The sequence below is a fragment of the Marmota marmota genome, unplaced genomic scaffold (assembly GCF_001458135.2).
Source record: "Marmota marmota marmota unplaced genomic scaffold, marMar, whole genome shotgun sequence".
Lineage (NCBI taxonomy): Eukaryota > Metazoa > Chordata > Mammalia > Rodentia > Sciuridae > Marmota > Marmota marmota.
Genome location: NW_026000142.1, coordinates 23,451,033 through 23,477,607, shown reverse-complemented (window position 1 = coordinate 23,477,607; position 26,575 = coordinate 23,451,033). Strand labels below are relative to the sequence as shown.

Genomic DNA, 26,575 nt, shown 5'->3' with positions numbered 1-26,575 from the left:
GACCTACCTGCTCTGTGCTCCCAGTATTATATGACATTCTGGAAAGGGAAAAACTATGGAGACAGTAAAAGGGTCAGTTTGCCATTAGTCAGGGGGAAAGAGGGATGCGTAGGTGAGGTACCAAGTATTTTAGGGCCATGAAACTATTCTGTGTGATACTGCAATGGTGGATGTGTGTCATTATACATTTTTTGGTCCCAACTTAGAATACCCAACAGCGAGAATACACCCTAATGTAAACTGTGGACTTTGGGTTATGAGGATATGTCAATATAGGTTCATCAAACTGTAAAAATTGCCACTCTGGTGGGGGATGTTGTTAATGGGGAGGCTGGGGAGGTATATGGGCAGTGGGTATATGTATGGGATGTCTGTTCATTGTGCCTGTGAACCTAAAACTGCTCTGAAAAGTCTAATATGGGGGGAGGGGATTGGCAATCATGTTTTACATTTCCAAGATACACTTTTTGCTCTTTTTCTAAATACCTTTTTTAAAAAAATCTCATGGATATAATATCTAGATATACAAGCAGAACTTTCTAAATGCTCTCTACTATTCTTGAAATAGCCACCCCATGTGGTCCTCTTTTGCTGTTTGTTAGTCTTGTAGGCTGCCAGAGGGGCAACAGAGAGGGGACTCTGGTAAGCAGGGCAGGCCTGTCAGCCGGTATGCTGTGCGGGCTGCGCTTCTGTGGAGCCTGCTGTTACACTAGGAACCCCTCAATCCCAGCAAGTGAGGACCTTGGTGCTAGGGCACCAGTGTTCACATCATCTGTTCTAGTTTTAATTTGTTTTCTTGTCTGGGAAGGGTTGGGTCAACACTTGACTGCTAGGCATTCTGTGTTCAGAGTAGGTGGATTTTGAAGGAAGATATAAATCGATCCTTGTAGGGCCCTAACCATTGCACTTGTTTTCAGCTTTGTGTTTCAGTCCCATCCTGATAGAACCAGGGCTTTCCTACTTGGGACCTTTCTGGGTGTTGGGTAGGCACATTGGTCCTTCCACACCGTAGCCCATCTGTACTGCTCTGGACAGCTCCCTCTGCCACATCTAACTCACCGTCTTTGCACCGGAATTCTCACCCATCAAGTGCCTTTCCCATACTCTGTACTGTTATAGATTCAAATTTTGACATCCCCTATAAAATTGGAATGGAGACTCAAAAGGAGGAGAATCACATGTGACTTGTTATCCTCTTGATCCAAAATGTTGTTTTTTTTTTCAAACTCTTTTCATTTGCCATCCTAATCTCATATTAGCTCTTTAATTTGGTTGTAATAATAACTGATTTGGACCTGGGCAGTAAGTGATACACAGCTTTTTTGTACTCACAGAGTGACTTGGCCAAGAGCTTAGAACTTAGAAGTGGTAAAACACATACACCTCCGGGCTCCTGACTTTTCTGTTACTGTTGTACCATGTTCTCCTCCACATCTATTTGCTCTGTCTGTTCAGATGTCTTAATTGTTCCTGTATGTGTTCTGAGGAAGGATTTCTTTCACCTCCAAGTTTATTCTCATTTGTTGAAGTTTATCTTTAATTCTTGTCAATCACACTTGAGCAGGATAAAAATTTAATATAGTTTAAGTAGTTGTTCAGTAACAGTTTGATATTTCTGATAGATCTGCCCTGGTGAGGTATATGGTTGCTTAATGATAAAGAATAGTAATGGAATATTTGTTTTGTTTCTATTTTGCTTTTGATGCTAAAATGAAAAGAAGGATTGGGATGAGGATCTAAGTTCATCAAGTGTTTGGGTAATTTTGACATAAATTCTAGTGAAGTTCTAATTCTAGGAAGTTTTAAAAACAGGTATCTTTGAAAGAATTCTTTACCAAACTGGTCATTTTAGTTGCTAAAATTTAATTTTCCCACAACATATATGGTGATTTATTTTTTATTTTAAAATGGTGACATTTGCAAATATTCTGAAATAGACTAATTATAATTAACTTTATTCAAAATTGAATCTGAGATTGACTGTATAATCATTTGTATGCAATACAGAAAACTATATAGTGAGTGCATTTTTCTGGTAAGACTTAATGGCAATGTTGATATTTCTACTTCTTTGAGATCATTCACAGATATAAAGGTAATTGTGGTCACTTATGAAAACATTCTTGATAAATATAAAGATTATATCTTATTTTTTTAAAAAAATAGGAGCAGATGTCTCAAGTATTAGATGCCATGTTTGAAAAGTTGGTCAAAGAAGGGGAGCATGTTATTGATCAAGGCGATGATGGTGACAACTTTTATGTAATTGATAGGTAAGTTTTATCTAATTCACTACTGAAATTTAAAGAACTTTTTGTGTAGAATCCCAGCAGTTATTATGACAACTGAAAAGTTAATATATGATAGTTGCTATTGCTTCTTTATTGTTATTAGTACATATTAGGCATAGTAAACCTGTACCTGCATTGAAACCACACTGGATCCTGAAAAGAAGCTTGGTTTATAGAGGAACTGATGATATTTGGTTAATCCCTAAATCTTAGTCTTTAATGTGAGCTTCCTCATTTGCTTGCTTGCATTTGGAAGATAGTATGTAATAGTATGTAGTAGATGACTATTATAGTGAGATAGAAATAAAATACAAATTAATATTTTTACAAGTTATTTTATTAGCTATAAAAGTAAAACATCCTCATGGTTGAAAGAATTCAGATATTTTGAAGGCATAAAGTTAAAAGCTGGTCTTTTCTTCCAGTTGCTTCAGTATATTTATTCAATACAGTGCAAAGTTTGTGTGTACTTCCAGAAATTATTTGTGCCTTATTATATTTGTGTATAAAAAACTTTAGAGAAATTGTTTTATTAAAATGAGTGTGCACACATTTGAAAATTGAATGCAGAAAACTTGAGTTTTACTTCATCAAAGAACAGTGTGCCTTATTCATGAAACAAATGAGAATGGAAGCTTAACAGGAGCAGTCTGGGCTGAGTCCTCATTTCTTCACTTTTGTAAAGTGATGACAAAGTGTTCATGTGATAGTTGGTGTCCCTAAGTTCTCCAGTTTTGCATGGAACACAGATCATCTCCCAGCCGATTTGCTGGATTACATCTGCTTCTCTGGGTAAAGTTATATTCAGCTGAGAAGTCTGTCTTTCTTCTGTCTCCTCAGGCCTCATTTCCCAACCTGGGCTCTGTGGGTGGCGTCTTTTATACATGAATTGTGCGTGCTGTTTGAATCAAGGTTTCCACGCATTTCTCCATTCCCTTATACCTGATGCCTGGGTGACTTATTGCCAAAACACTAGCCAAGATTTTGGAATAGAACAAAACCAGTTATCCCATATGTAAATCAAAGTCATGATTTCTGTTATTATTACCAGCTATTATCAATGAGTAGCTTAAAAATTCATTCAACTGTGTTTAATGTAGGGGAATATGGGAACCCAAACATGATGATATTAGTCTTTTTTTAATGAATACTTTTTACTATAAAAACTGTCTTATATTTGACAATAGTATGCTCTTTCTTCAATTAGATCGTAATCATCCATTGAGTGATGAAACATTCAGGCCCATGGAAGTGATAGGGTTAGGTTGCCCAGATGGTCAATGTGGAGGCAACCCCATAGACCTCTGTCCTGGACTCTCAGGAAGGAGACCACGTGAAAAGCAACCCACAATTTTTTTTTTAAACAGACATTAGATTGATGTGATTTCAACTGCATTGGTAGCTTGTTTTACTTCTCATTAGCACGTTGTATGTTTTATCCTATTCAAAGTGGTAAATGTAGAAAACAGTTTCAGTGGAAAAGCATAAATAAAATAAGTAGAAGAGTTTGATCTATACTTGGAAAATAATTATCCATAGAATAAATTCTAGAAAGTATCCTTAAAATAGTCATTCTGTCCATGAAATATATTAAACATCACTTGCTTTCTTCCTTATTATTCCTACAATAATATCTATTATCTTATGTTTCTGCTTTTATTTACTTATCATTCATAATCTTTTTCTAATATTAAAAGCATACACACACACACACACACACACACATATATATCTCCACCAAAATAAACAACAAAATAAAGCCAAAGTATTTCACAAGTGCTTGAGCAAGTCTTGAAATGACATTCTCTCTGATAAATGGAATGACAGTCACCATATGACGGATAGTTTATATAATACTGGGCCTGGATAATTTGTAGTATGGTCCCATGGTGGTACATGCCTGTAATCCCAGTGAGTCAGGAGGTTGAGGCAGGAGGATTACAAGTTTGGGGCTAACCTCAGCAACTTAGTGAGACCTTGTCTTAAAATAAAAAGTAAAAAGAGCTGGGGATATAGCTCAGTGGTAAAGCATTCCTGGGTTCAATCCCCAGTAACCCACCATCACCAAAGAAAAAAGGAATGGAAAAATCATGTAAAAGTCCAGAATCAGACATTTAGAATGATTTTTATTGCTTTTTAGCTTGGGGGGGGGGGGTTGATCTGAAATAAAGGGACATACTGTGTAGAGGGGCCAGAGAGTAAATTTTTGAAGCTTTGAGGGCGACTATGATCTTTGTAACTGTTCAGATCTGCTGTCGTAGTCAAATCAGCCATAAATCAAGCATAAAGGAACAAATATATTTATGTTCCAATAGTACTATTTACAAAAGCAGGCAGCCAGTCTGTGGACTGACCCCTGCTATAGATTGTAAAGGCCTCTTCTGTAAGTTCTATAGAGTAGTGGATAACTAAATTACTATAGATGTATTTTTTTAATAGTCATTTTCTTCTAATGACAAAAGTAATACATGTTCATTGGGTCATCCTGGAAGTCCTTCACAGTTGTTTGGTCTGAGATAAGTAATAGTCAACTTGGTATTTGTTCCTGTAGGTGATTTTCTGGGCATCGACTATATGGTTGTAGTCATATATTATTATCATTTATTCTCTTAAATTTTTATTGGTTAGTCCCGTTTTTCCCAGGAGGCACAAATGTGGCCCCTACCCTTGTCTAGTTGATGGTCTCTTTGTATTGATAAACATATTGATCCCCCTTTTTTATTTGTCTCCAGACGGGCTAGACAGGACAGAAGTAAAGTTTTATTGCACAGGGTTCTTCTCTGAAATAATGTCTTACTGTAGTGGGATTTTACTTGAATTATTTTTATCTCTAATTTACATATGTCCAACAGAGGAACATTTGATATTTATGTAAAATGCGATGGAGTGGGAAGATGTGTTGGTAACTACGATAATCGTGGGAGTTTCGGCGAACTGGCCTTAATGTACAATACACCCAGAGCAGCTACAATCACTGCTACCTCTCCTGGTGCTCTGTGGGGTTTGGTGAGTAAAACAGTTGTTTGACCTGAAAATTACTATTTGTAAGAATTGTTACATTGTGTGTTTTGCTGTAACAACTCGTTCTACTCAACTCATTCTACTGTTTATGTGAACAGCTTTTTCAATACTTAGCATTAAAAAAAAAAATAAAAAAGGACAGTAAAAACAAGATTGCATTGATGTTAACTAAACCTGTCTCATTCTAGCAGCAAATCATGTTCGTATGAGCCCATTAGGGGAGAAAAGACAGTTCTGTTGTCTCACTAAAGGATGCAGGTTCTTTGTTCCTTCCTGACCTAGGAATTGAACTCAAGGCCTCCCACATACCATTGAGCAACACCTCAGCCCCTAGGATGCATTTTCAATCAGATTTTATTTATGTTTAATTTTTTTAAAGCACCTTATTAAGCAGTTTATTAAGCTGGATGCTGAACTGTTGGGCACTGGGACTAAGTGCTAAATCAGAATTTCATGTCCTTTTCCCCACTCCTCCCGTCGAGTCAGGAACTTGGGATCTGTCGGCCCTGGGACAGGAAAGACACTCATTCGAAATGCTCCTCTCTTATCTACTCTTAAAAAAACAACCAGGCACACAGTCTCCAGTGCTTTTTCTCAGATTGCTCTCTGAGGTATATGATCCAATAAATTAGTGGTTCTCAAAGTGTGCTCCCTGGATGGTGGCATCTGTGTCATCTGGAACTTGTTAGAAATGCACATTCAAGGGCCCCACCTGTTGATTTTGAATTGCAACTCTGGAGATGGGGCCCAGCAAACTATTTGAGTAAGTTCTCTAGGTGATTGGTGAATGCTCTAGTCTAAAAAAAAAACAAAAAACAAAACACACACACACACACACACACACACACAAAACCACTAGAAATTGATTCTCTTGGGATCCATTGATGGATATACCTTTTATTTAAAAGCAGCTATATAAATAAGGCTAGGGTTGTAGCTCAGTGGTAGAGCACTTGCCTAGCGTGTGTGAGGCACTGAGTTCAATTCTTAGCACTGCATATAAAGGTCCATGAACAACTAAAAAAATATTTTTTTTTAAAAAAAAGAGCAGCTGTGTAGAGCAAAAATACGTGTACATGTGCTTCTCATCTGGCTACACATCAGAATTACGTAGGGTAATTTTAAAAAATCCTCTTGACCCAACAAACATATGAAAAAATGTTCAACATCTTTAGCAATTAGAAAAATGCAACTAAAACAACACTGAGATGAGAGTTCATCTCACTCCAGTCAGAATGGCAGTTATCAAGAATACAAATAACAATAAATGTTAGTGAGGATGTGGGGGAAAAGGGTACACTGATATCTTGTTGGTGGGACTGCAAACTGGTGCAACCAGTCTGGAAAGCAGTAGAGAGGTTTTTCCAAAAACTAGGAATGGAACCACCATATGAGTCAGCTATCTCACTCCTTGGTATATACCCAAAAGATTAAAATCAGTGTACTATAGTAACACAGCCTCATCAATGTTTACAGCAACACAATTCACAATAGCCAAGCTATGGAGCCAACCTAGGTGCCCTTGAACAGATTAATAGGTAAAGAAAATGTGGTATACATACACAATGGAGTATTACTCAACCTTAAAGAAGAATGACCTTAAGGCATTTGCTGGTAAATGAATCGAACTGGAGACTACATGCTAAGTGAAGTAAGCCAGTCCTAAAAAGTCAAAGGTAGAATGTTTTATCTGATAAGCAGAAACTAATCCAAAATAAGCAGGAGGTGTGGTGTGGGTGATAGAAGAAAAATCCGTGGAGCAGACAAAGGGGAATGAAGGGAAGGGAGGAGAGATGGGATAGGGAAATACAGTAGAATAAAACTGACTTAAATTTCCTATGTTCATATGTGAATATACCATAGTGAATCTCACCATCATACATCCATAGAGTAGTAATTAAAAAAAAAAATCCTAAGTAAATAGCAGAAAGATCAATAGAGTAAGTAGAGGAAAGGCAACAGGTGGGAGGAAGGAAGGGGAAGTACTGGGGACTGAATTAGAAGAAATTATATTCTGTGGTTTTATAATTATGTCAACATGAACTCTATTGTCATGTATAACTAAAAATAGAACCAATAAAACATAAAACAAGAGGCATGAGAAAAACGGAGGAACTTTGACTGGGCAATGGGGGTTATGAATTTTGGGCACACAAACATTTTAGTCCATCACACCTAAAGACTTTCAATACATACTAGAATTTTTCTCTGTCACACTAGAACATTTAAATTCAGCCTTAATACTTCTATTTCAGTTTTAATTTTACTAAAATGCTTGAGATCATGTAGTATAAATATAAATGATAGGACTTTATACTTTATCATGTAGTATAAATTAGATAAAACATGATAAGCTCTAGAATTAGATCTTCTTCAAGAAAATGTAGTTTCTTTGAGCCTTTACATTTAAAGAAACTCCATCATAATGTGGATGTGAAAATTAACCTAGAGTATATAACTTTTCAAAATCTCTGACTTTGTAATTTCTTTATGATTAAAATTTTGTTCTATTGTTTTCCATATGGTTTTTACTTTAGTCTACAATAGGAACATCAAAACCAGGATATTTGTATCTGTGTATGATTGAGATAATTAACAAAAAAATACTTTACTACAAAGAATGTACTCCACGATTTTCTGTCCTACTTAATTTTTTTAATAAAAATTCTTGTCATGTCCTGATTTTGCAATCCTCTAAGGTTGCCATCCACAGGAAAAGAACATGTTAGTATATATTTTTAAGATAGTTTCATAGTGCCACCTTGTGGTGTATAGCACAACATGTTAGATGGAGGAACAAAAGTAAACCTTTTAAAAAAAATGAAGATATTTTATATGGTTCTACGTTAATTTTGTGCCTGAAGAAATAAAAATATGAAATGAGTTAAATTAAAGTAAAAATGATGTTGTTAGCCTTTTATTTTGAAATCTTCAATTACTGTTTATTCTGTATGGGGAATAGAACTATTTATTCAGCTGTGCACGCTGATGCATATCTGTAATCCCAATAATATATGTAATCTGAATAAAATATAAAAAAGGGCTAGAGATGTAACTTAATGGTTAAGCACCCCCGGGTTCAATTTCCAGTACGGGGAAAAAAAACTATTCAGATTTTTTTTCCTCCATAAAATCTACATTTTAAGTCAGTCATGGTGGCACATGCCTGTAATCCTATGATTCCAGAGACAGAGGCAGGAGGATTGCAGGTTTGAGGCCAGCCTCAACAATTTAGTGAGACCTTCAGCAATTTATCGAGTCCCTATCTTAAAATGGAAAAGGGCTGGGCATGTAATTCAGTGATAGAGTATCCCTGGCTTCAGTCCCCAGTACTACACCACCCTCCAAAAAACCTACATTTTAACTTCTTTGTATTTGATATTCTGTCTTCAGGACAGGGTAACCTTCAGGAGAATAATTGTGAAAAACAATGCCAAAAAGAGAAAAATGTATGAAAGCTTTATTGAGTCACTGCCATTCCTTAAATCTTTGGAGGTGAGTGTATTTATGCTTTTATTCTGCTTTAAAAGTTTATTAGGAATAATTAGTTCTACGCAAACATTTCTTTGAATAAAGAAAAAAAAGACTGTTGAGTTTTTATAACTCATCCTTTTACCACCTATAACTGCATTTGGCTCCTGTAGCATATTTATATGTATTCTTTAAGAACAGACTTAAAATAATCATATAAATACCAGTAAGAGCCACTAGTTTTACCTTACAGGGAAGAGTTATCTCTTCTCCCTATCAGTTTCTCCCTATAGTCACCTTTGCTGTTTCTTTCTTTTCTCCTTCCTTTTTACAATTAGCTTTCCAGGCCTCTGTCTTTGGTCTCTTCTGTATTTAGGCTTGGTGCACATGTCAAAATCCATGGCTTTAAATATTGTCTGTAGGCTGATACCTCCTAAAATTGACATTATCGCCAACCGCTTATCATCTCAAACCTAATGTGTTCCAGATCTCCTCCTTTCTGTTCCTTATCTTCATCAATGGCAATAACATCCTTCCAGTAAACTCAGCCGTTTTCCCCACCCATGTCCAGTCAGTAACCTGATCATCCCTATCTTCAGAATTTATCCAGCATCTGTTTCCCACCAACTTCACCATTATTACCTTCTGTCTGATTCATCATCACCATTTGCCTGGTTTATATCAGCTGCCAGCATAATCTTTTTAAAACCTAGATCCTAACAGACCTCTGTTTAAGACCCTTCTCATAGGCCTCTAAGACCCTGTGGCCCAGCCCTGTATCCCTGGCCCCATTTCTTACTGCTCCATGCTTCTTATCCTACCTAGACATATAGCTTCACGCTGTTCCTCTAGCATGCTGACTCTCACTGGCTTCAGGTCCTGTGCACCAGCTATCTGTCTGGATGTCCTTTTGCACAGCCCCACGGCTCGTTCCCTCATCTCCTTCATCAGCTGTTTTTATCTTGAATGGTAAAAATTTTCCAGAAACCATGAGAGCTTACTTTACATACTTCTTTGCTAAGCTCAGTATTTTTCTAGATATCCTACTCTCGTATTTGAAATAGTTTGAGATTAATGAAAGAGGGGAACATGTATGTACCCACAGAGTCTTATAAAATGGCAAATATCAACACAATAGTGCTTTTCCTTTCTAAAGTTAGATGGCTGGTTTGTTCCTGGTAGAATCTTGGCCACCTTTCATAATGCATGTTAGACAGCTGATCTTCTCCAGCAGCAAATCTCCTTAAATAGAAGTAGAAGGGATGCAAATCCAGCACCTTCCGAGCTAGGCAAGTAACAAAAAGGGAAGGGATGGTGATAAGCTAGAGAGAACATGTACTCCATCTAAAGTAACAGCTGCTATTCCATCATAGTTTTATTACTGCCATACGAAAATATGGGCTGAGAGTTCCTGAGTCTTCTGATTTCTCAAGAGAAGCTAGAAATACAAAATTTATTTTTAAATGCTACCAGCTAATATAACGAACATGTCATCATGTAATCTACACACTGCTCACTTAGCCTCTAGGATGCTACTTTTTAAGATGTAAAATAGGTCAGATTACCCAATTAGTCTTTTTCTACTTAGTAACTACCTTTTTTTCTTTATAGGTTTCTGAACGCCTGAAAGTGGTAGATGTGATAGGCACCAAAGTGTACAATGATGGTGAACAAATCATTGCTCAGGTATGTATTTTTTAAGTGTAATTCATTTTGGGGTTATATTCCAAAAGGTTTTTATACATTTATAAATCTTGACAAACTTTGTCACTAAAATTAATAAGCAGTAATGTATGCAAATGAATATTATTTTATATTATTTTACATGAATATTATTTGTACTAAATGACCTGTTAAAAGTGGCTTAATTGGGGTTGGGGTTGTGGCTCAGGGGTAGAGCGCTTGCTTAGCATGCGTGAGGCACTGGGTTTGATCCCCAGCACCACATAAAAATAAACAAATAAATAAAGGTATTGTGTCCATCTATAACTAAAAAATGTATTTTTAAAAAAATTGGTTTAATCTACAGCCATTAATCTATTTGAATATCTTGTTTATATAATTAACTTCTTTTTTTCTTTATTTTTTCACATTTTTTAATGATTGTACATACTCAGGGAATTTATTGTTACATATTTGTACATGTACACACTATAACAATATAATTTGGCCAGTATTACTCCCCAGCACTAGTCATCCCCACTCCTCACTCCCCACCCCTTGGTTCCTTTTCCTCTATCAATCTCCGTTTGATTTATAGGAAATCCATCCCTACCTTTGTTTTCCTTTTCCCTCTCTAGCTTCTACATATGAAAGAAAACATATGACTCTTAACCTTCTGAGTTTGACTTATTTCACTTCACATGATGGGCCCTAGTTCCATCCATTTTCTTGCAAATACCATAATTTTATTTTTATATATGGCTGAATAAAACTCCATTGTGTGTATATACCTCATTTTCTTTATCCTTTCATCTGTTGATGTGACACTTAGGCTGATTCCATAGTTTGGCTATGTGAATTGTGCTGCTATAAAAATGGGTATGCATGTATCATTGTACTATGACTTTAATTCTCCAGGATAAATACAGAGGAGTGGTATAGCTGGGTCATTTGGTGGTTCCATGCCTAGTCTTTTCAGGAATCTCTGTACTGATTTTCATAGTGGAAATACCAACTTCAAGGTATACCACAGTATAAAAATGTTCCTTTTTCTCCACATTCTCTCCAGCATTTATTATTGTTTGCATTCTTATTTATAGGTATTTTATTTTTATTGAGACTTTTGTGAATGGAATTGTTTTCCTTCTTTATTTCTCAGCAGATTTATTGTTGGCATATATGAAAGCTGTTGATTTTTAGAATTATCTTCATAGTGTCCCAGAGGTTCTGATCTATTGTATCACTATGTTGTATCTTATTTGAGCCTAAACATTTTTAAATTTCTCCTATCACCCATTCATCTTTTAAAAGAGTATTCAATCTCTATGTGTTTATATAGTTTCTATAGGGTTTGGTTGTGCTCATTTCTAATTTCATTCCATTATGATCCAATAAGATGCAAGGAATTATATCAGTTTTTTTGTATTTGCTAAAAGTTGCTTTGTGGCCTAAAATATTATGTATTTTGGAGAAGGTTCCCTGACCTGCTGAGTAGAAAGTGTATTCAGCTCTTGATGGATGAAATAGTCTATAGATGTCCATTTGACTTATATTAGTTCATGTCTAAAGAGTTTTTACCGAGTTTATGTCTGAATGACCCATCTAATGATGACAGAAGTGTGTTGAAATCATCCAGAATTATTGTACTGAGGTCTATCTGGAGCTTCAATTTGAGTACTGTCTCTTTTATGCAAATAATTGCACCCATGTTTGGGGCATAAATGTTTATTACTATTATATCTTATTGTTGGATTGTTCCCTTTACTGATATGAAGTGACCTTCTTTGTCTCTTCTGATTAATTTTGGTATGAAATCTTCTTTGTCTGATGTAAGAGTGGCTACTCCTGCGTATTTTCTGGTTCCATTTGCATGGTATATCAATTTCCATCTTTGTACTTTTAGCCTGTGGTTTTGTTTGCCTGTTACTTGCAAATAACATATATGTTGGTCTTTTTAATTCACTTTGCCAGCCTATGTCTTTTAGTTGGAGAGTTGAAAGCATTTACATTCAATGTTGTTTATTAATTCCTGATATTTTGAATATTGATAATCTTTAATTTGGTCCTGTTTCTCATTTGCTTAGCTATTCTTCAAATGAAATTTGTTCTTTTGTGAGCTTTGAAGTTTTTTAATATCTTCTGTGTGCAGTATTTCTTTAAGTAATATCTGTTTAGTAGTCATGAATTCTTTTAGTTTATGCTTATCTTGGAAGGTTTTTATTTCATATTCAATTTTGAATGATAATTTGGCTGGATATAGTAGTCTTAGTTAACAGTTATTTTCTTTCAGGACTTTGAACACATTATTCTAAGCCCTCCTGGCTTGTAGAGTTTGTGCTGAGAAATCAGAAGTAATTCTAATTGGCTTGCCTCTAAATGTGACTTGATGTTTCTCTCTTGAGGCTTTTAAAATTATATCCTTGTTCTGTATGTTAGGCATTTTAATTATAAAGTGTTATGGAGAGGTTCTTTTTTGATCTTGTCTACTTGGGGTTCTGAATGCCTCCTGTATCTGGATGTCCATCTCATTCTGAAGGTTTGGAAAATTTTCTCTTATTTCCCTGAAGAGTTTATCCATTCCATTAGGTCATATTTCACATCCCTCTTCAAATCCAATGACTCTTAAATTTGGTCTCTTCATGTTGTCCCGGAGTTTTTGTATTTTGATCATGGTTAATTTTCTTTTTCTTTAATCTGTCTGAATGAGTAAGGCTGGCCACTTTGTCTTACAGCGCTGAGATCCTGTCTTCAGCATGGCCTATTCTATTAGAGAGACTTTCAAGTGAATATTTTATTTGATTTATTGTGTTTTTCATTTCCAAGATTTCTGTTTGGTTCTTTTTTTACATTTCTATCTCTTTACTGAATTTCTCTATATTCTATACTGACTTCTTTAATTCATTCAGTTGTTTTTTTCTACATTTTCTTGGAATTCATTGAATATTTTTATAATGATTTTTTTGAAATCCTTGTCTGATATTTCCTTCATTCAATATTTTGGGGGTTGTTTGCTGGTGAATTATGAACTTTAGGAGGTACTGTTAACTTGCTTTTTCATATTTCTTGTATTCATTTGTTGGGTTTTAAACCTCTTTTGCATCTTTTGGAAGGGATTTCTCTTCCATTATTATGTATAGACCTTTTTAGGGCACAAGTCTTCGTTTGCCAAAGTGTCCTAGAGTGATCCGGATTAAGACCCCCCTTATAGGTGTCCACATCATTTGTGTTATTTCTTTCTGGTTTTGCTATAGTAATGGATGTCCCTCAGTTTTCTACTTGGGGCCTGGTTGTGAGTCTGGTTTTTTGTCTCTTCTGTTCTTTGTATTAAAGTATAGCTGAAGATCGAGTGTCATTAATTTGTGCGTGGAGCAAGGTGTGGTATCTTTTGGTTAAGTTTAGTTTAACAGCAGAGTTTCTGTCCTGTGAACCTGTAATGCCCCTAAAGGTTCCCAGCACCTCAAAGAAAGGAGGAATTCAAACAATAGCAACAACCAGTACAAAGAACATACAGTATTAAGCTAAATACTTGGTTCCTACTATGACAACTACAATGTTAATTGCTACAAAAAACAGAAATTGTAGGGTCAGCAATTGCCAACAGCAAAAATAGTAAGTAACCCTGAACTATGTTTGCTATTAAGGTAAACAACGGGTGTCAAATATGTCATACACAATAACTGAAACAGCATTAATAACTAGGGCAAGAGTTCTATAAGCTTAAAGGTGGTAAAAAATATGTCTATAATACCAGCAGCTTGGGAGGTAGAGACAGGAGGATCTCGAGTTCAAAGCTAGCCTCAGCGAAAGTGAGGCACTAAGCAACTCAGTGAGACCCTGTCTATAAATACAATACAAAATAGGGCTGGGGATGTGACTCAGTGGTTGAGTGCCCCTGAGTTCAATCCCTAGTACCAAAAAAAGGTAAAAATACAATTAATTTAGATAAAAGAAGATGTGATAGGGATAGAAAAGAGCTCATAATTTCAAAAAATTAATGCATTAGAGATGTAGCATGTGATTGTTATAAGGAGAAAAATATAAATAATAAAGGGAGAATTAAAAATAATAATAGAATTTGGCTGTTAGCAGAAAAGAGAAACAAGAAATACACAAATGAAAAACAATACAAAACCAAATCAAAATATACTAATCAAAAAACATAAACCTCAAAAGACAAAGCAACGGAAAATTTTAAAAATAAAATTAAAAAAATTTTTAAATGCTATAAGTGAACAAAAAAGAAACAAATATGTCTATGTATCCATGAACCAATCAACACAGCAAACACAAAACAAAACAAAAAAAGATTCTCAATGAAAACTTAATCATTTCCACTGACGAGGTCAAAGTAGTCAACTAAGAACAGATGGATACTGTCTATCTTGGGCTGTGTTCTGCAAGTGAGAACAAGGGCTGGGGGTTGTTAAATCCTTCGTTTTGTGTTCTCAACAAGCTGTCACTTGGATTTGCTTAAGACTGAAGCTGGCTCAAATAATTCTGTTTCTCTTCTCCCTAGAATGAGGTAGGATGGGATAGGAAGTACTGTGGCTGGGAGATTTGTCTGTACAGACCAGATAGGAGTACTCCCAGGGTGGGGCCACTGCAGAGTTCTGTGAGTGGAGTTCCTGCAGGTGGGGCTTAGTTTAGGTCTAGGACTCAGGGGCTTTGTTGGGTGGTGACTAATCTGGAGAAATTAGATCAACACACCCATGGGGCCTGGCAGTTGCTGATCACAGCTGGGAGTCGGGATCTAGTGAGCCTCTCAAGGATTCTACTCATGGACTGGGGGAGTCAGACCTTCACCCCCTCTGTTGTTCACCCAGTCTTTCCGGGCTTCCTAGGCGTAGTCCCTGGGTGTATTCACACTACCTGTTCAGATTCCTGACTGCTTCAGTTGTTCACATGAGCCTACAGACTCAAAGGGGGAAGCGAGTTGGGTAAAAGCCCCCCAGGGTAAAACAATCTCTTTGTTTTGCTCCCAATCTGATAGGCAAACCCTAGGCTATGGGGAAGGTGCTTGCCAGGACAGTGTAGTCAACTTTGTCCAGATCTCCCAGCTCCTGCAGCAGCAGCAGCCTCAGCGTGGCCACATCAAGATGGCTCCCGCCTCAGCTCTCGGCACATGGGGCACTTTCCAAGCACCAGTGTACAGTGCAGTCCCTAGATCAGCTAAGGGCAGGCTACTTTTCTGATGTCCGGTTTTTCCGTATTAAAGCTATCCATTGTGTTTCTGTGTTACTCCTCCTTCTGTGTTGAACCAACACTGACACTGACACAGCTAGTTTGGCTCTAGTATAGTCTTTCTTCTTTAAGTCACTCAAATTCTTATTTATTTATTTATAGTTGGACACAGTGACTTTATTTATTTATTGTTATGTGGTGCTGAGGATTGAACCCAGGGTTTTACACATGCAAGGCAAGCACTCTGCCACTGAGCCCCAGCCCCAGTCCAAAGGTACTCAAATTTCTAAGTCTCTAAGACACTCTGACTGTCCAATGTTGTTCACTTACTCACTGAGAAGCAGTACTCCTGCCGCTTGAAACCCAAGCTTCAGAGCAACTAGGAATGCAGCTTTCCTCTAGCCCACCATCTTGTATCCTTTAATGAATATGTATTAAACTGTCAAATGGCTTTCTGCAGTTTTATAATGTGTGACATGAAATTTCACATGCATATAGGGAATAAGATTAAATTTATAAGAGGAAAAGGTGAGTGCTCCCTGAGATTAGTAAGAACCCAGAAGTCCTTTGGGAGATATTGTGGAGTTTTACATGATCCAGTTCATGATGAAACCTCCTGCAGCTGCTTTTAGATAACAGTCACCAAGAAGGGGACACATTGCACCATAATCTGTACTGGCTTCCAAGCACTAAATGTTTAAATAAACACGTTCTTTAACCCCTAGTGCTTTTCTAAGATCCTGGTTGGAACCAATAGCATTGCATACTTCACTTTGCTAGGGCTACTAAAAAGCAGGATTTATGAAGACAGTTTAAGTTCATAGGTAAAACATACTTACAGTGTTGCCTTATTTCTTAGTTACATTTCTGAAGCATTGAGCAAATGATTTAAGTGGCCTTTTTGATTCATTGCACTATACAGCACTGTGCTCTTTATCTGAATTATTGTCTCTTCCTTTAAATGTGAAACAAGGTTCTAGGTCCGAGACTGAGGAAGAATATCATTGTTTATAAGGCAAATAAGTGAATCTCTCAAAATCTGTGTGTGGGTATACACACACCATGCAGATTACACAGTTAAGGATTGGGAAGAAGTGGAGTCAAATTGGAGAACAAGACTAAGTTTCAGCTATGTAAATTGGTAATTAAAATATAGGGCATTTTTAAAATGCTTATTTTTATTTTATTTATTTGTATATATTTTTTTGGTGATAGGGACTGAATTTGTTCATGCTAAGCACAAATTCTACCACTGAGCCAGCACCTTACATGCTCCTTTTTTAGTTTATTTTGAAATATTCACAAGAAGTTAGAAATATAGCACTGAGAGGTCCCATGTACTCTTCACCTATTTTTTCCCAATGCATCTTGCATCATTATTGTACAATATCAAAACAGGAGATTGCCATTGGCATAATCCAGAGTTTATTCAGATTTCATCAGTTTCACCACATACATTTGGAGCATATTTACACAGCAATCAAGAGACCTGTTATTCATAACACTTAAAAATTAGGGTGTAGCTCAGGTAGAGTGTGTGCTTAGCATGCACAAGGTCTTGAATTCAATCCCAAGCGCAAAACAAGGGGGGGCAGGAGATATGCTATACTTAGAGTTTAAATAACTATATAAGCATTTATAGACATTATATATAATATATATATATATATACATATATATATATGTACTACATTATAGAAATATAGATTCAACATTTTATTTTAAATACCTGTTTCCCTAGGGTCACTTTGAAAAGCTAAGTAAAAAATAAAATATTATTTTACATAGTGTTCTGTTTTACTCAGAAAGTGTCATTAGAAATTAAGACACTGTTGATTCAGAAACAGAAACAAGAAAAAATGTGTATGTAATGAGAAACAGCATCACTTTTTAGAATTTTAGTAGTCTTTTCAAAACCTCAATGTCAGTAGACTGGCATCTCAGCACAGTCCTTAACTGCTGTAAAAACACAAAAGCCATAGGGACTGCTTCCTAATGCACCTGGGTGCTTTAGGTACTGTCTGCTTTATTTCTGCCAGGAGAAATAGGAGGACACGGTGCACATCCTAGCACTTCCCAATGATCACAAGATGAGCTGACATATTCCTGTAGAGTGAGGGGATGCTGCAGGTGGGACATGCAGCAGTGTTGCCATTTCTAACTCTGTATGCTGTTTTCCAGGCTGAAATTTGGAGGAGACTCTTACCTGTTATTTGCCATATTTTCTTAGCTGTTAGCAGAAATGCTGTGGTAGAGAGTATGTTCTTTCAAATAGCTTTACAAAGGAAACTGTTACTATATAATTATCAATTATAACCTCTTGATTTAGAAAATGAAATGGCCGGTTCCTGGGGAGTTTCACTTTTCAGGCAAATAGCTATATACTGGGATTGGATTGATTTCAAGGGTATGATTTCAGAATCATCAAATTTGCATTTTCATCCTCTTTTTGTTTTATTCTGATAGGGAGATTTGGCTGATTCCTTTTTCATTGTAGAATCTGGAGAAGTGAAAATTACTATGAAAAGAAAGGTAAATATTCTGTCCTAAAAATTCACGTATTAGCAAGGAACATGTTTTCTTTTTGATACTGAGCCTAAGTTTAAGTTTTATTTTCATAAGCTGAGCAAAAGTTAATATTTTTAATTCCTTGTCAGGGTAAATCAGAAGTGGAAGAGAATGGTGCAGTAGAGATCGCTCGATGTTCTCGGGGGCAGTACTTTGGAGAGCTCGCCCTGGTAACTAACAAACCTCGAGCAGCTTCTGCACACGCCATTGGGACTGTCAAATGCTTAGGTAGGAATCACAATAGTGAGCATTGAAATTATGTCTGCATTTTATGTATTCATGTTTTTTAAATCATTTGGTTCAAAAATGTTGTGGGGTCCCCACAAAATGTAAGAGTTAGCACTGCATTGTAAAATCAATTTATGGAAGCCATTTTTTTTTTCTTTGAAAATTTTCACATGTAAATATATTTCATTCTTTTGTGTATGTATGAAAAAACACCTTATTTTAATCATTGAAAGAAAAACTTGCAAGTGCCAAGTTTTACATCTAACCCATCAAATAACATATGCTATGTTCTTTAGGAGAAAAAGCTAAAATAATAATTTTGTAAAGTTCATTATTAGGCTCTGCAAGGTAAGTTGGAATATCTGTGAAAACACATACTCATCGAAGCACAGGGATGCCAGAGTTTAGGTTTATCAAAGTGTATCAACATTCTGTTGTTCAGCTGTTTATTCCTTTTTTCTATCAGAGGATCTTGGCAGAAATGCCATCCTCAGCTGGAAGATGTTTGTATGTATCTGAGGTTTTATATCTGAGAAATCAATTACCATAGTAATAGGAAAATTTAATTCAGGAAGCAGCAACAAAGATGGCACTTTAGAAAATTGATTCCACAGTTCAATAGGATAAAGTTAGTTTCTGTGTTTTTAAGATTTGCAGGGCTCTACAGAATTAACTTCTTAGAGAGGAACTTTTTAAAAAGCTTTAAATAAGTATATTAATCAGGTAATATATTGGATGAAAGAGAAGACAAGTAGACACAGGCAATTTTGCAGAGTAGAGCTATTAGTAAGAATAAAGGTGATATGAGTGAAATTCTTTTAATTTTTTATTTAAAAAAATCTGAGTATTATCAGAAATGCAGGGAAAAGTAATAATCACAGAATCACCCACTATACCATCACCACTCAGTGATTTCTATTATTATAATTCTTTTTTTATCTTTTTATTTGCATGGGGTTTCTGTTTAAAAACAATTTTGTAAACTGCTTTGTTCATCCATTATAGCTTGGGAATTTTATCATTACATCAAATCTTAGCATTCAGTTAGGTAAATATATACATGATAAATCATTCAGTCACTCCTTACTGGCAAATATTTTATGGGTTTTAGCTCTAAGTTTTTGTGTATATGTGTGTACATAGATGGCTTTTCCATATCTAGAAATTTTCCTAAGAAATTATTCTCAGAAGTGTTCTTTAAAAAATGGCTTGATATAGATCACTTTTAGTTTTACTAATTTATATGCTACTAGCATTGCATTCACCCCATTCTTATAAACTCTGCCTTTTTTACTTTTTCAAATTTGAAAGGCAAAGACATTTTAATTTGTATTTCTGTGATGGAAAGTATGATATTTTTCATCTGTTTATTGTAAATTCAGCTCTAAAGTGCATGAGACAGGCAAGAAAAGTGATATAGGATATATTTATAGAAGTAAACAAAAGCATTATGTTGGCTGCCATTTTGGATTATATAGACAATGGTATAAGAGTAAAAACTTAGGTAACTTTTGTTCTTCACAACATGGCATTGTAAACCCTTAGACAAGACTAGGAAGTATTCCTTTGCCACTTTTGAAGGTGTTCATATTACTAAGGTAGCAACATCAACATTTTTTAAAATTCCAGGGCCTCCCATGACACTCTCATTGTTTTCCTGGCCTAGACCAGAAACCTCACACCAACCTAGCATTGCATATTATCTGCTGAGAAATCCAACAGTGTAGCTTGAGAGGACCCTGGCTGCTTCCTTTTTGAAACAGAATTTTAATCTTCATGGTTTTTCTTCATTTGACAGTATTGCTTAAAACTTACACTTGTATCATTCACAGTTGCAATATAATGGAATAGAATAATGGAATGGATATTATATCAACTTGGAAATTCCACAGCTTTGCAAAGAGTGTTGTTTTTCATTTTTTCTTTTCTTTTCTTAGCCATGGACGTGCAAGCATTTGAAAGGCTTCTGGGACCTTGCATGGAAATAATGAAAAGGAACATCGCCACCTATGAAGAACAATTAGTTGCCCTGTTTGGAACAAACATGGATATTGTTGAACCCACTGCATGAAGCAAAGTATGAAGCAAGAAGACCTATAGTGACAAAATTACACAGTAGTGGTTAGTCCACTGAGAATGTGTTTGTGTAGATGCCAAGCATTTTCTGTGATTTCAGGTTTTTCCTTTTTTTACATTTACAATGTATTGGTAAATAGTAGTGATTTAATAGTCAATAGGCTTTAACATCACTTTCTAATTAGTAGTTCATTAAAACAACATTGATAAAATGACTTTCTACTCCTCAAAATTATTTGACTTAAAGTTTTATTATAATGATTGTAATATATTGAAAGTATCCATGTTTGAGAAGATAATTAAAAGATACTATCATAGGCAATGTGTTTGATTTATTCAGATTGATATCAAGTTAGTGACTATGCCCATGTAAGAGAGAACTTGGCAATGAATCATGCAACCAGCATGGCATCACATTCTTTTTATAACTCATTATACAGTAAAATTTAATCATTTTCACTTTAAATTTTTTTTGGCTTGATAAGTTATGTGTTGGCCTTGGCCTATTGGTGAAATGGTATAAAATATAAAACATCATATGCAATTTTAAAACTATATATTTTTGCAATAAAATACATTTTGACTTCTTTGGCAGAATGTCAGTAACCTACATATTCCAGTGGTTTTAAGGAATGGCAATTTAGTTATTATAATAGGGAAAAGAGTCTTTCTAAGGTGAGCAATCATTAATGCAGTTTTCCCTCATCTAACATGTATCTTTGTTTCCCTTTTTCATTTTGCAACTTCCTGTATTTTTTACTTTTAAGAGTTTGATTTTGATGTGTCACAAAGTTTTTTTTTTTTTTTTTTTTTAAAAAAGCTATTTAAACTTGTTAAATCTGACTTTTATCTTCTAAAAGCCTAAGATCTTATAATTAAAAGAAAAACCTTAGTCCTATACCAAAAATATGTTGAGAACCTTATATACATGCCCACAGTACATTTCTTTCTTCTTCACTTGACCTACACGATATGGTCCTTTGCATACATCTGCCTTCACACATTTCTGTTCTTCCTTGTGATGGTTGACAACACACAATCATATTGATCAGCAGCCAGTGAGGTTTGCCTTTTTTTTCCCTTAAAACCTCTGTTAGTAGGTATAAAATTTGTAAGCAAAACCACATATAACAAAAAAGGAGTTTTTGTTCATACCATATATAACATCAGGCCTTGCCATTTGTGTTAATGTCTACTCATAAACTTACCAGATTTTCATTGATCACTGATATGCTTTTATTCTGACATATAAAACCTAATTATATTCAACCAAAGCAATATAATCTTATATTATTTTTAGGTTCCATGATCCAGTGTCTAAAAACATTAACTCTAACCAGTATTCACATTTTGGGAAACATGTATCAAAAGAATATATACCTACATGGGTAAAATTATTGTGGGGCTATTGTCCTACTAGAGGATGTTTATGGTCCTACTTGTATATGAAAACATGGTAAGAATTTTAATTGGATAATGTATATATAAGAAGTTAAAGTATGTAACTTATAACATCAGCCACATTTCAGAATATTGTTTTAACACTTTTGCAAAACCTTGTAGGGAAAGGGAGCTTGCTATATGAAGATGACTTGTTGTCTATTTAAGACTTTATTTTAAAAGCCATGTCTGTTAAACAAGCAAAAAAAGAAAATTTCTGGTTCATCATTCTGTATTCTTTATTCACTTTTTCCATTTATCTCTTTTGTCGCATAAGCTGATTGTTAACTATTCATGGAACAGTAAATAATGCCTGTTTAATAAAGAACTTTGACCAAGGCTATAAATGCCAGTTATGTTATTTTCAGTATTGTTGGTTATATTTAAATTTTCCTTATAATAAAGCACACTTTTATAATAAAATATGTGAATTACTGTTTTTAATACTTAATATGACTTGCAGCATAAATGTGATGAAAAACATGATAGACATGTGGCATGTGAATGCAAATGAGCCCCAAGGTATAACTCCGCAAGAAAGTATGTTTTTTTAATGGCAGTAGTTATATGTGAAATAACGGTGGTTATGTTAATTTGGACTTTCAGGTAACCAAATAGGGCTAGTAATGTAGTTCAGTGGTAGAGTGCTTGCCTAGCATGTATGAGACCCTTGGGTTCAATTCCCAGTACTGCATCAAACAAAAAAACCACCTAAAACGAGCAAAAACCTTGGTGCTAGAATAACCAAATAAAATAGGCTAACTAGAGAATTTATGTGTAAATTATCTAAGTAAAACAGCTCAAGTTTGACTTGTGGTTGTCACTTTTTAGTCACTATCCAAGAGTCCTTACCAGGACTCTTGCATATATTTGCAAGTTATAGGAATTCCTTGGAAGTTTTCATGCAAGGATGGAGCTTCCTGACACATCATGTATGGCTTGGGAAGGGGTTAGGAATTCTTCCTGAAGAACAAAGGTGCTTCTCCTTGTTTTTAAAAGGTTATGTGTATTTCCTGCGTATCAATATGAATTAAGGCTTTGTACATATATATTCTACAAAAAACAAGTTGGGTGAATATATTTGGGTTACTATTATAAGCTAGAAGACAACTTAAAGTGTTCAAAATGCTTCTAAAGAAGCAGGGTATGAAACAAGGACATTAAAAACTATAAGATTAAGGTGCTGAGTTCCTTTCTAAAGCATCTTTTAAATTTCTGAAATATTTCTCTTCTTAAGAAATCTTATATTTCTTATAAGGATTAGATGACCTTCAGCATTCTTAATACTTACGCTTAGAGGTATTACATCTGGATTAAGCCAAGGCTTTGTTAAATAGCTAAAAAGGGGATTCTAATATCTAAATAAAAATTAACAGTTGTAAGGAATGTTGGATTTTAAAATTAAAAGTGTGACATACAGGCTGATGTTGAATACCAAAGAATTTTGACAAAAAGGAAGAAATTGGAATAGGAGTTGAGACAACCTCACCTGTTCCAGGATATTTCTAAGGCAGCAAGACTGGCTGAGCAACTGAAAATAAATAGTTGTTCATCTTCACAGGTATTAAAAAAGTCTTACAAGTGCAATGATTTATGAAAATCCAAGCAGCAAAGTATAACCATTATTTGCAGAGGACTTGTGTGCCCAACAATAACCATGTGAGTTTAAATCAGTTCAATTTACCACAAAGAATCAGTGATTTCAACTAAGATTTAATTTGTGAGTTGACAGCAGAACTCATGAAGAATTCAGATATCATATCTAATTCTTATCCTGTTTTCCAACTAATGTTAATCATGAGCCTGGTATATAGAGAAAATTATATAACATTTCCAGTACAGATTCAGATAATTTTGAGAAAAAAACTTTTTATTTGACCAATATGTGGGTTTTTAACTTTTTATGCTCTTAAGTTTGTAAATAAAAATCCTTTTAAAGGGGCTGGAGTTGTAGCTCTGTGGTAGAGTGCTTGCCTAGCACATGTGAGGCACTGGGTTCAATTCTCAGCACTATAAAGAAATAAACAAAATAAAGGTATTGTGTCCACCTACAACTAAAAATGTTTTTTAAAAATCCCTTTCAAAACCTGAAGTTACACAGATCATCTACATGTGGGAAGGTGTGATGATGCTATGAAATGAAATAATTGGTCTATACCTTAAGAATAGGGCTGGCATTGTGGCTCAGTGGTAGAGCGCTCACCTAGCACTGGTGGGACCTGGGTTCAATTCTCAGCACCACATAAAAATAAAGGCATTGTGTTGTGTCCATCTACACCTAAAAATAAATATTAAAAAAAAAAGAATAAAACGCGGGGCTGGGGCTGGGGCTGAGTGGTATTGCACTTGCCTGGCATGTGTGAGGCACTGAGTTCGATTCTCAGCACTGCATATATGTTTACACACCCTAACATAAATGAAGGTCTATCAACAACTAAAATATATGTATAAATTAAAAAAAAAATAAAATTCCACCAATTGGGGAGGTGGTTTTCTTACATTTTGATTTAATCATAGCCAGAATCTTGCCATTTTCCCAAATATAAAACTTGATACTGTGCAAACTGCATGCACATGAAATGATATTTGGTTAGCATCAACTGTAATGGTTTCCTTATAGCACATTAGGGCATTTTTTTTACTCTCAATTAGAAAGACAAAAAAATGACTTTTCTTCCAGGAGCAAGAGAAAGTTGAATTGGAAATGGACTCTGAAATAACAAAAGCAGACATGGCTCATTACTGCAACAACCTAGATAGGAAACATTCTTTCTTCTATTTATCTTCAAAAGTTTATAAAGTAGAACCCTTGAATGAGTTTATGAGCAGCAAATATGACCAATCAAAATCTTGGATAAAGTCACTTCTAATTTCTTGTTTTCCATATTTGTCCTAATTGGAAACCTACCTAGGTCTTGCTGAGCAACAAGAGAACCAACTGTGTAACACTGCAACTTCATTGCTTCTTTTAGGCCAAGGCTGACACTTAATACAAGTGTGCTTCTCTTTATATAATGACTATATTCATGAAGTGTACAAAAATGATGTTTTTAAAAGTGAAATATTGTCAGACTGATGCTCATTTTGAGAACATCTTTGGTAATTTTTTTTTCTCTTACCTTCTCTTTAAAACTCAACAGAAAAATTAAGTGAATGACCTCAGCATTTTATTACTATAGAGCATTATGATTTGCTATGTAACTTGGAAGAGCTGAACTATAATAAATATGTTGTTTGCCTTCACGTGACTGGCACTGTGAGGGACACAAAATGAACAGTGCTTATGTAATGTAGCTGAAAGATGAGAACTGTTTTCAGATGATAGTACAAGTTGTGTATCATCTGAAATGACTGGGATCCAATGTTTTCAGGTTGCAGAGTTTTGTGAATTTTTAAATATTTGCATACCCGTTGAGCATCCCTGATCTGAAAATCTGAAATCCAAAAATTTGAAATCTGAAGCTTTTTGAATACTAACATGATGCTCAAAAAGTTTCAAATTTCAGAGTATTAAGGATTTCAGATTTTCAGATTAGAGATGCTTAACCTTATAATGACTATATGGAGGAAGTGAACCTTAAAGCACATGGGAGGTGTTTGACAAACTTAGTGTTCAAGACAGCATATGATATTATTGTATATTAGAAAGTTTAAGCTGCTTTATTTACCTGTAACTTTTCATTTATTTGTTTAGTAGGCACCCATTTATTAATTGCTTATTGTGGACCAGAAAAAAAGATGTTATCAGATGGTAAATGAGAGAGAAGGATGAAATATGTAAATATGGGAAGAGGCAGATATAAACAAAAATACCAAAAATGCCAAGTTTTTACTACAGTGTGATGAAAACTATGGGAGGGGAAAGTGCTGGGGAGTGATTGTGGCCAAATTATATCATCATATTGGGTGCATATACAAATATATAACAAGAAATCGCACCATTAGGCACGACTATAATGCACCAATTAAAATGTGGGAAGGAAACTACATATGACTTTAATTGTTTTTTATCAGACTTCATTGCTCCCAATATGAGGTACTTTTGACTAGCAAATAATAGAAAATGCATAGAAAACAGTCTAAGACACCAAATAGACATAAGTGGAAATTATTATGTTGAGAATTTGTGTTAAGCAAGCGAGATAACAGGAATTATCTATTCTAGAAAACTTTGGATTAAAAGATATGAGTCATTTGAGCTTGATTTTATAAACTGGAAGTGAGATAAAGTAGAATTACTTGTTGCCTTTTCTAAATACTCACATTTTCATTTATACCAAACTGGACAACTTAACAAAAACTTTTTGAGGGCAATGGCAGCCAAAAAGGATAGTCTTCTCCATAGTCATCCAAATTTATTTCTGTGTACTTGGATCTCTTAAAGCCCAGATGAATATATTCAGCTGCCTATAGGACTCCTGTATTCAAATTTCTTGCTTCATAGCAAGCTTAGTATCTTCAGTTGAACCCATCCTTTCCCCCTCCTCCAAGATGGTGAATCTGTTTTCTTCAATATTCCCTACCGCAGTGGAATCAACATACCTCAATTACCTAAACCTGAAACCCAGCAATCATTCTTGATTCTTTGCTTTCCCATCGACTCCTCTTCTTAATGGTTATTAAGTTAGATACCACAT

The 26,575-nt window shown here is 35.1% G+C and overlaps 1 protein-coding gene across 2 annotated transcripts in view; it reads left to right on the top strand.

The window, feature by feature from the left end:
* Positions 1-21,302, top strand: part of Prkar2b (protein kinase cAMP-dependent type II regulatory subunit beta) — a 93,928-nt gene extending 72,626 nt beyond the window's left edge. For both annotated transcript variants that reach the window (XM_015488346.2, XM_048786113.1), the window contains exons 5-11: positions 2,167-2,273; positions 5,144-5,297; positions 8,706-8,807; positions 10,395-10,469; positions 18,093-18,158; positions 18,284-18,422; positions 20,360-21,302. In XM_015488346.2, coding sequence (XP_015343832.1) covers positions 2,167-2,273; positions 5,144-5,297; positions 8,706-8,807; positions 10,395-10,469; positions 18,093-18,158; positions 18,284-18,422; positions 20,360-20,493 — 777 coding nt within the window. In that variant the 3' untranslated portion in view covers positions 20,494-21,302. The remainder of the gene's footprint in view (positions 1-2,166; positions 2,274-5,143; positions 5,298-8,705; positions 8,808-10,394; positions 10,470-18,092; positions 18,159-18,283; positions 18,423-20,359) is intronic.
* The last annotated feature ends 5,273 nt before the right edge of the window (positions 21,303-26,575 follow it).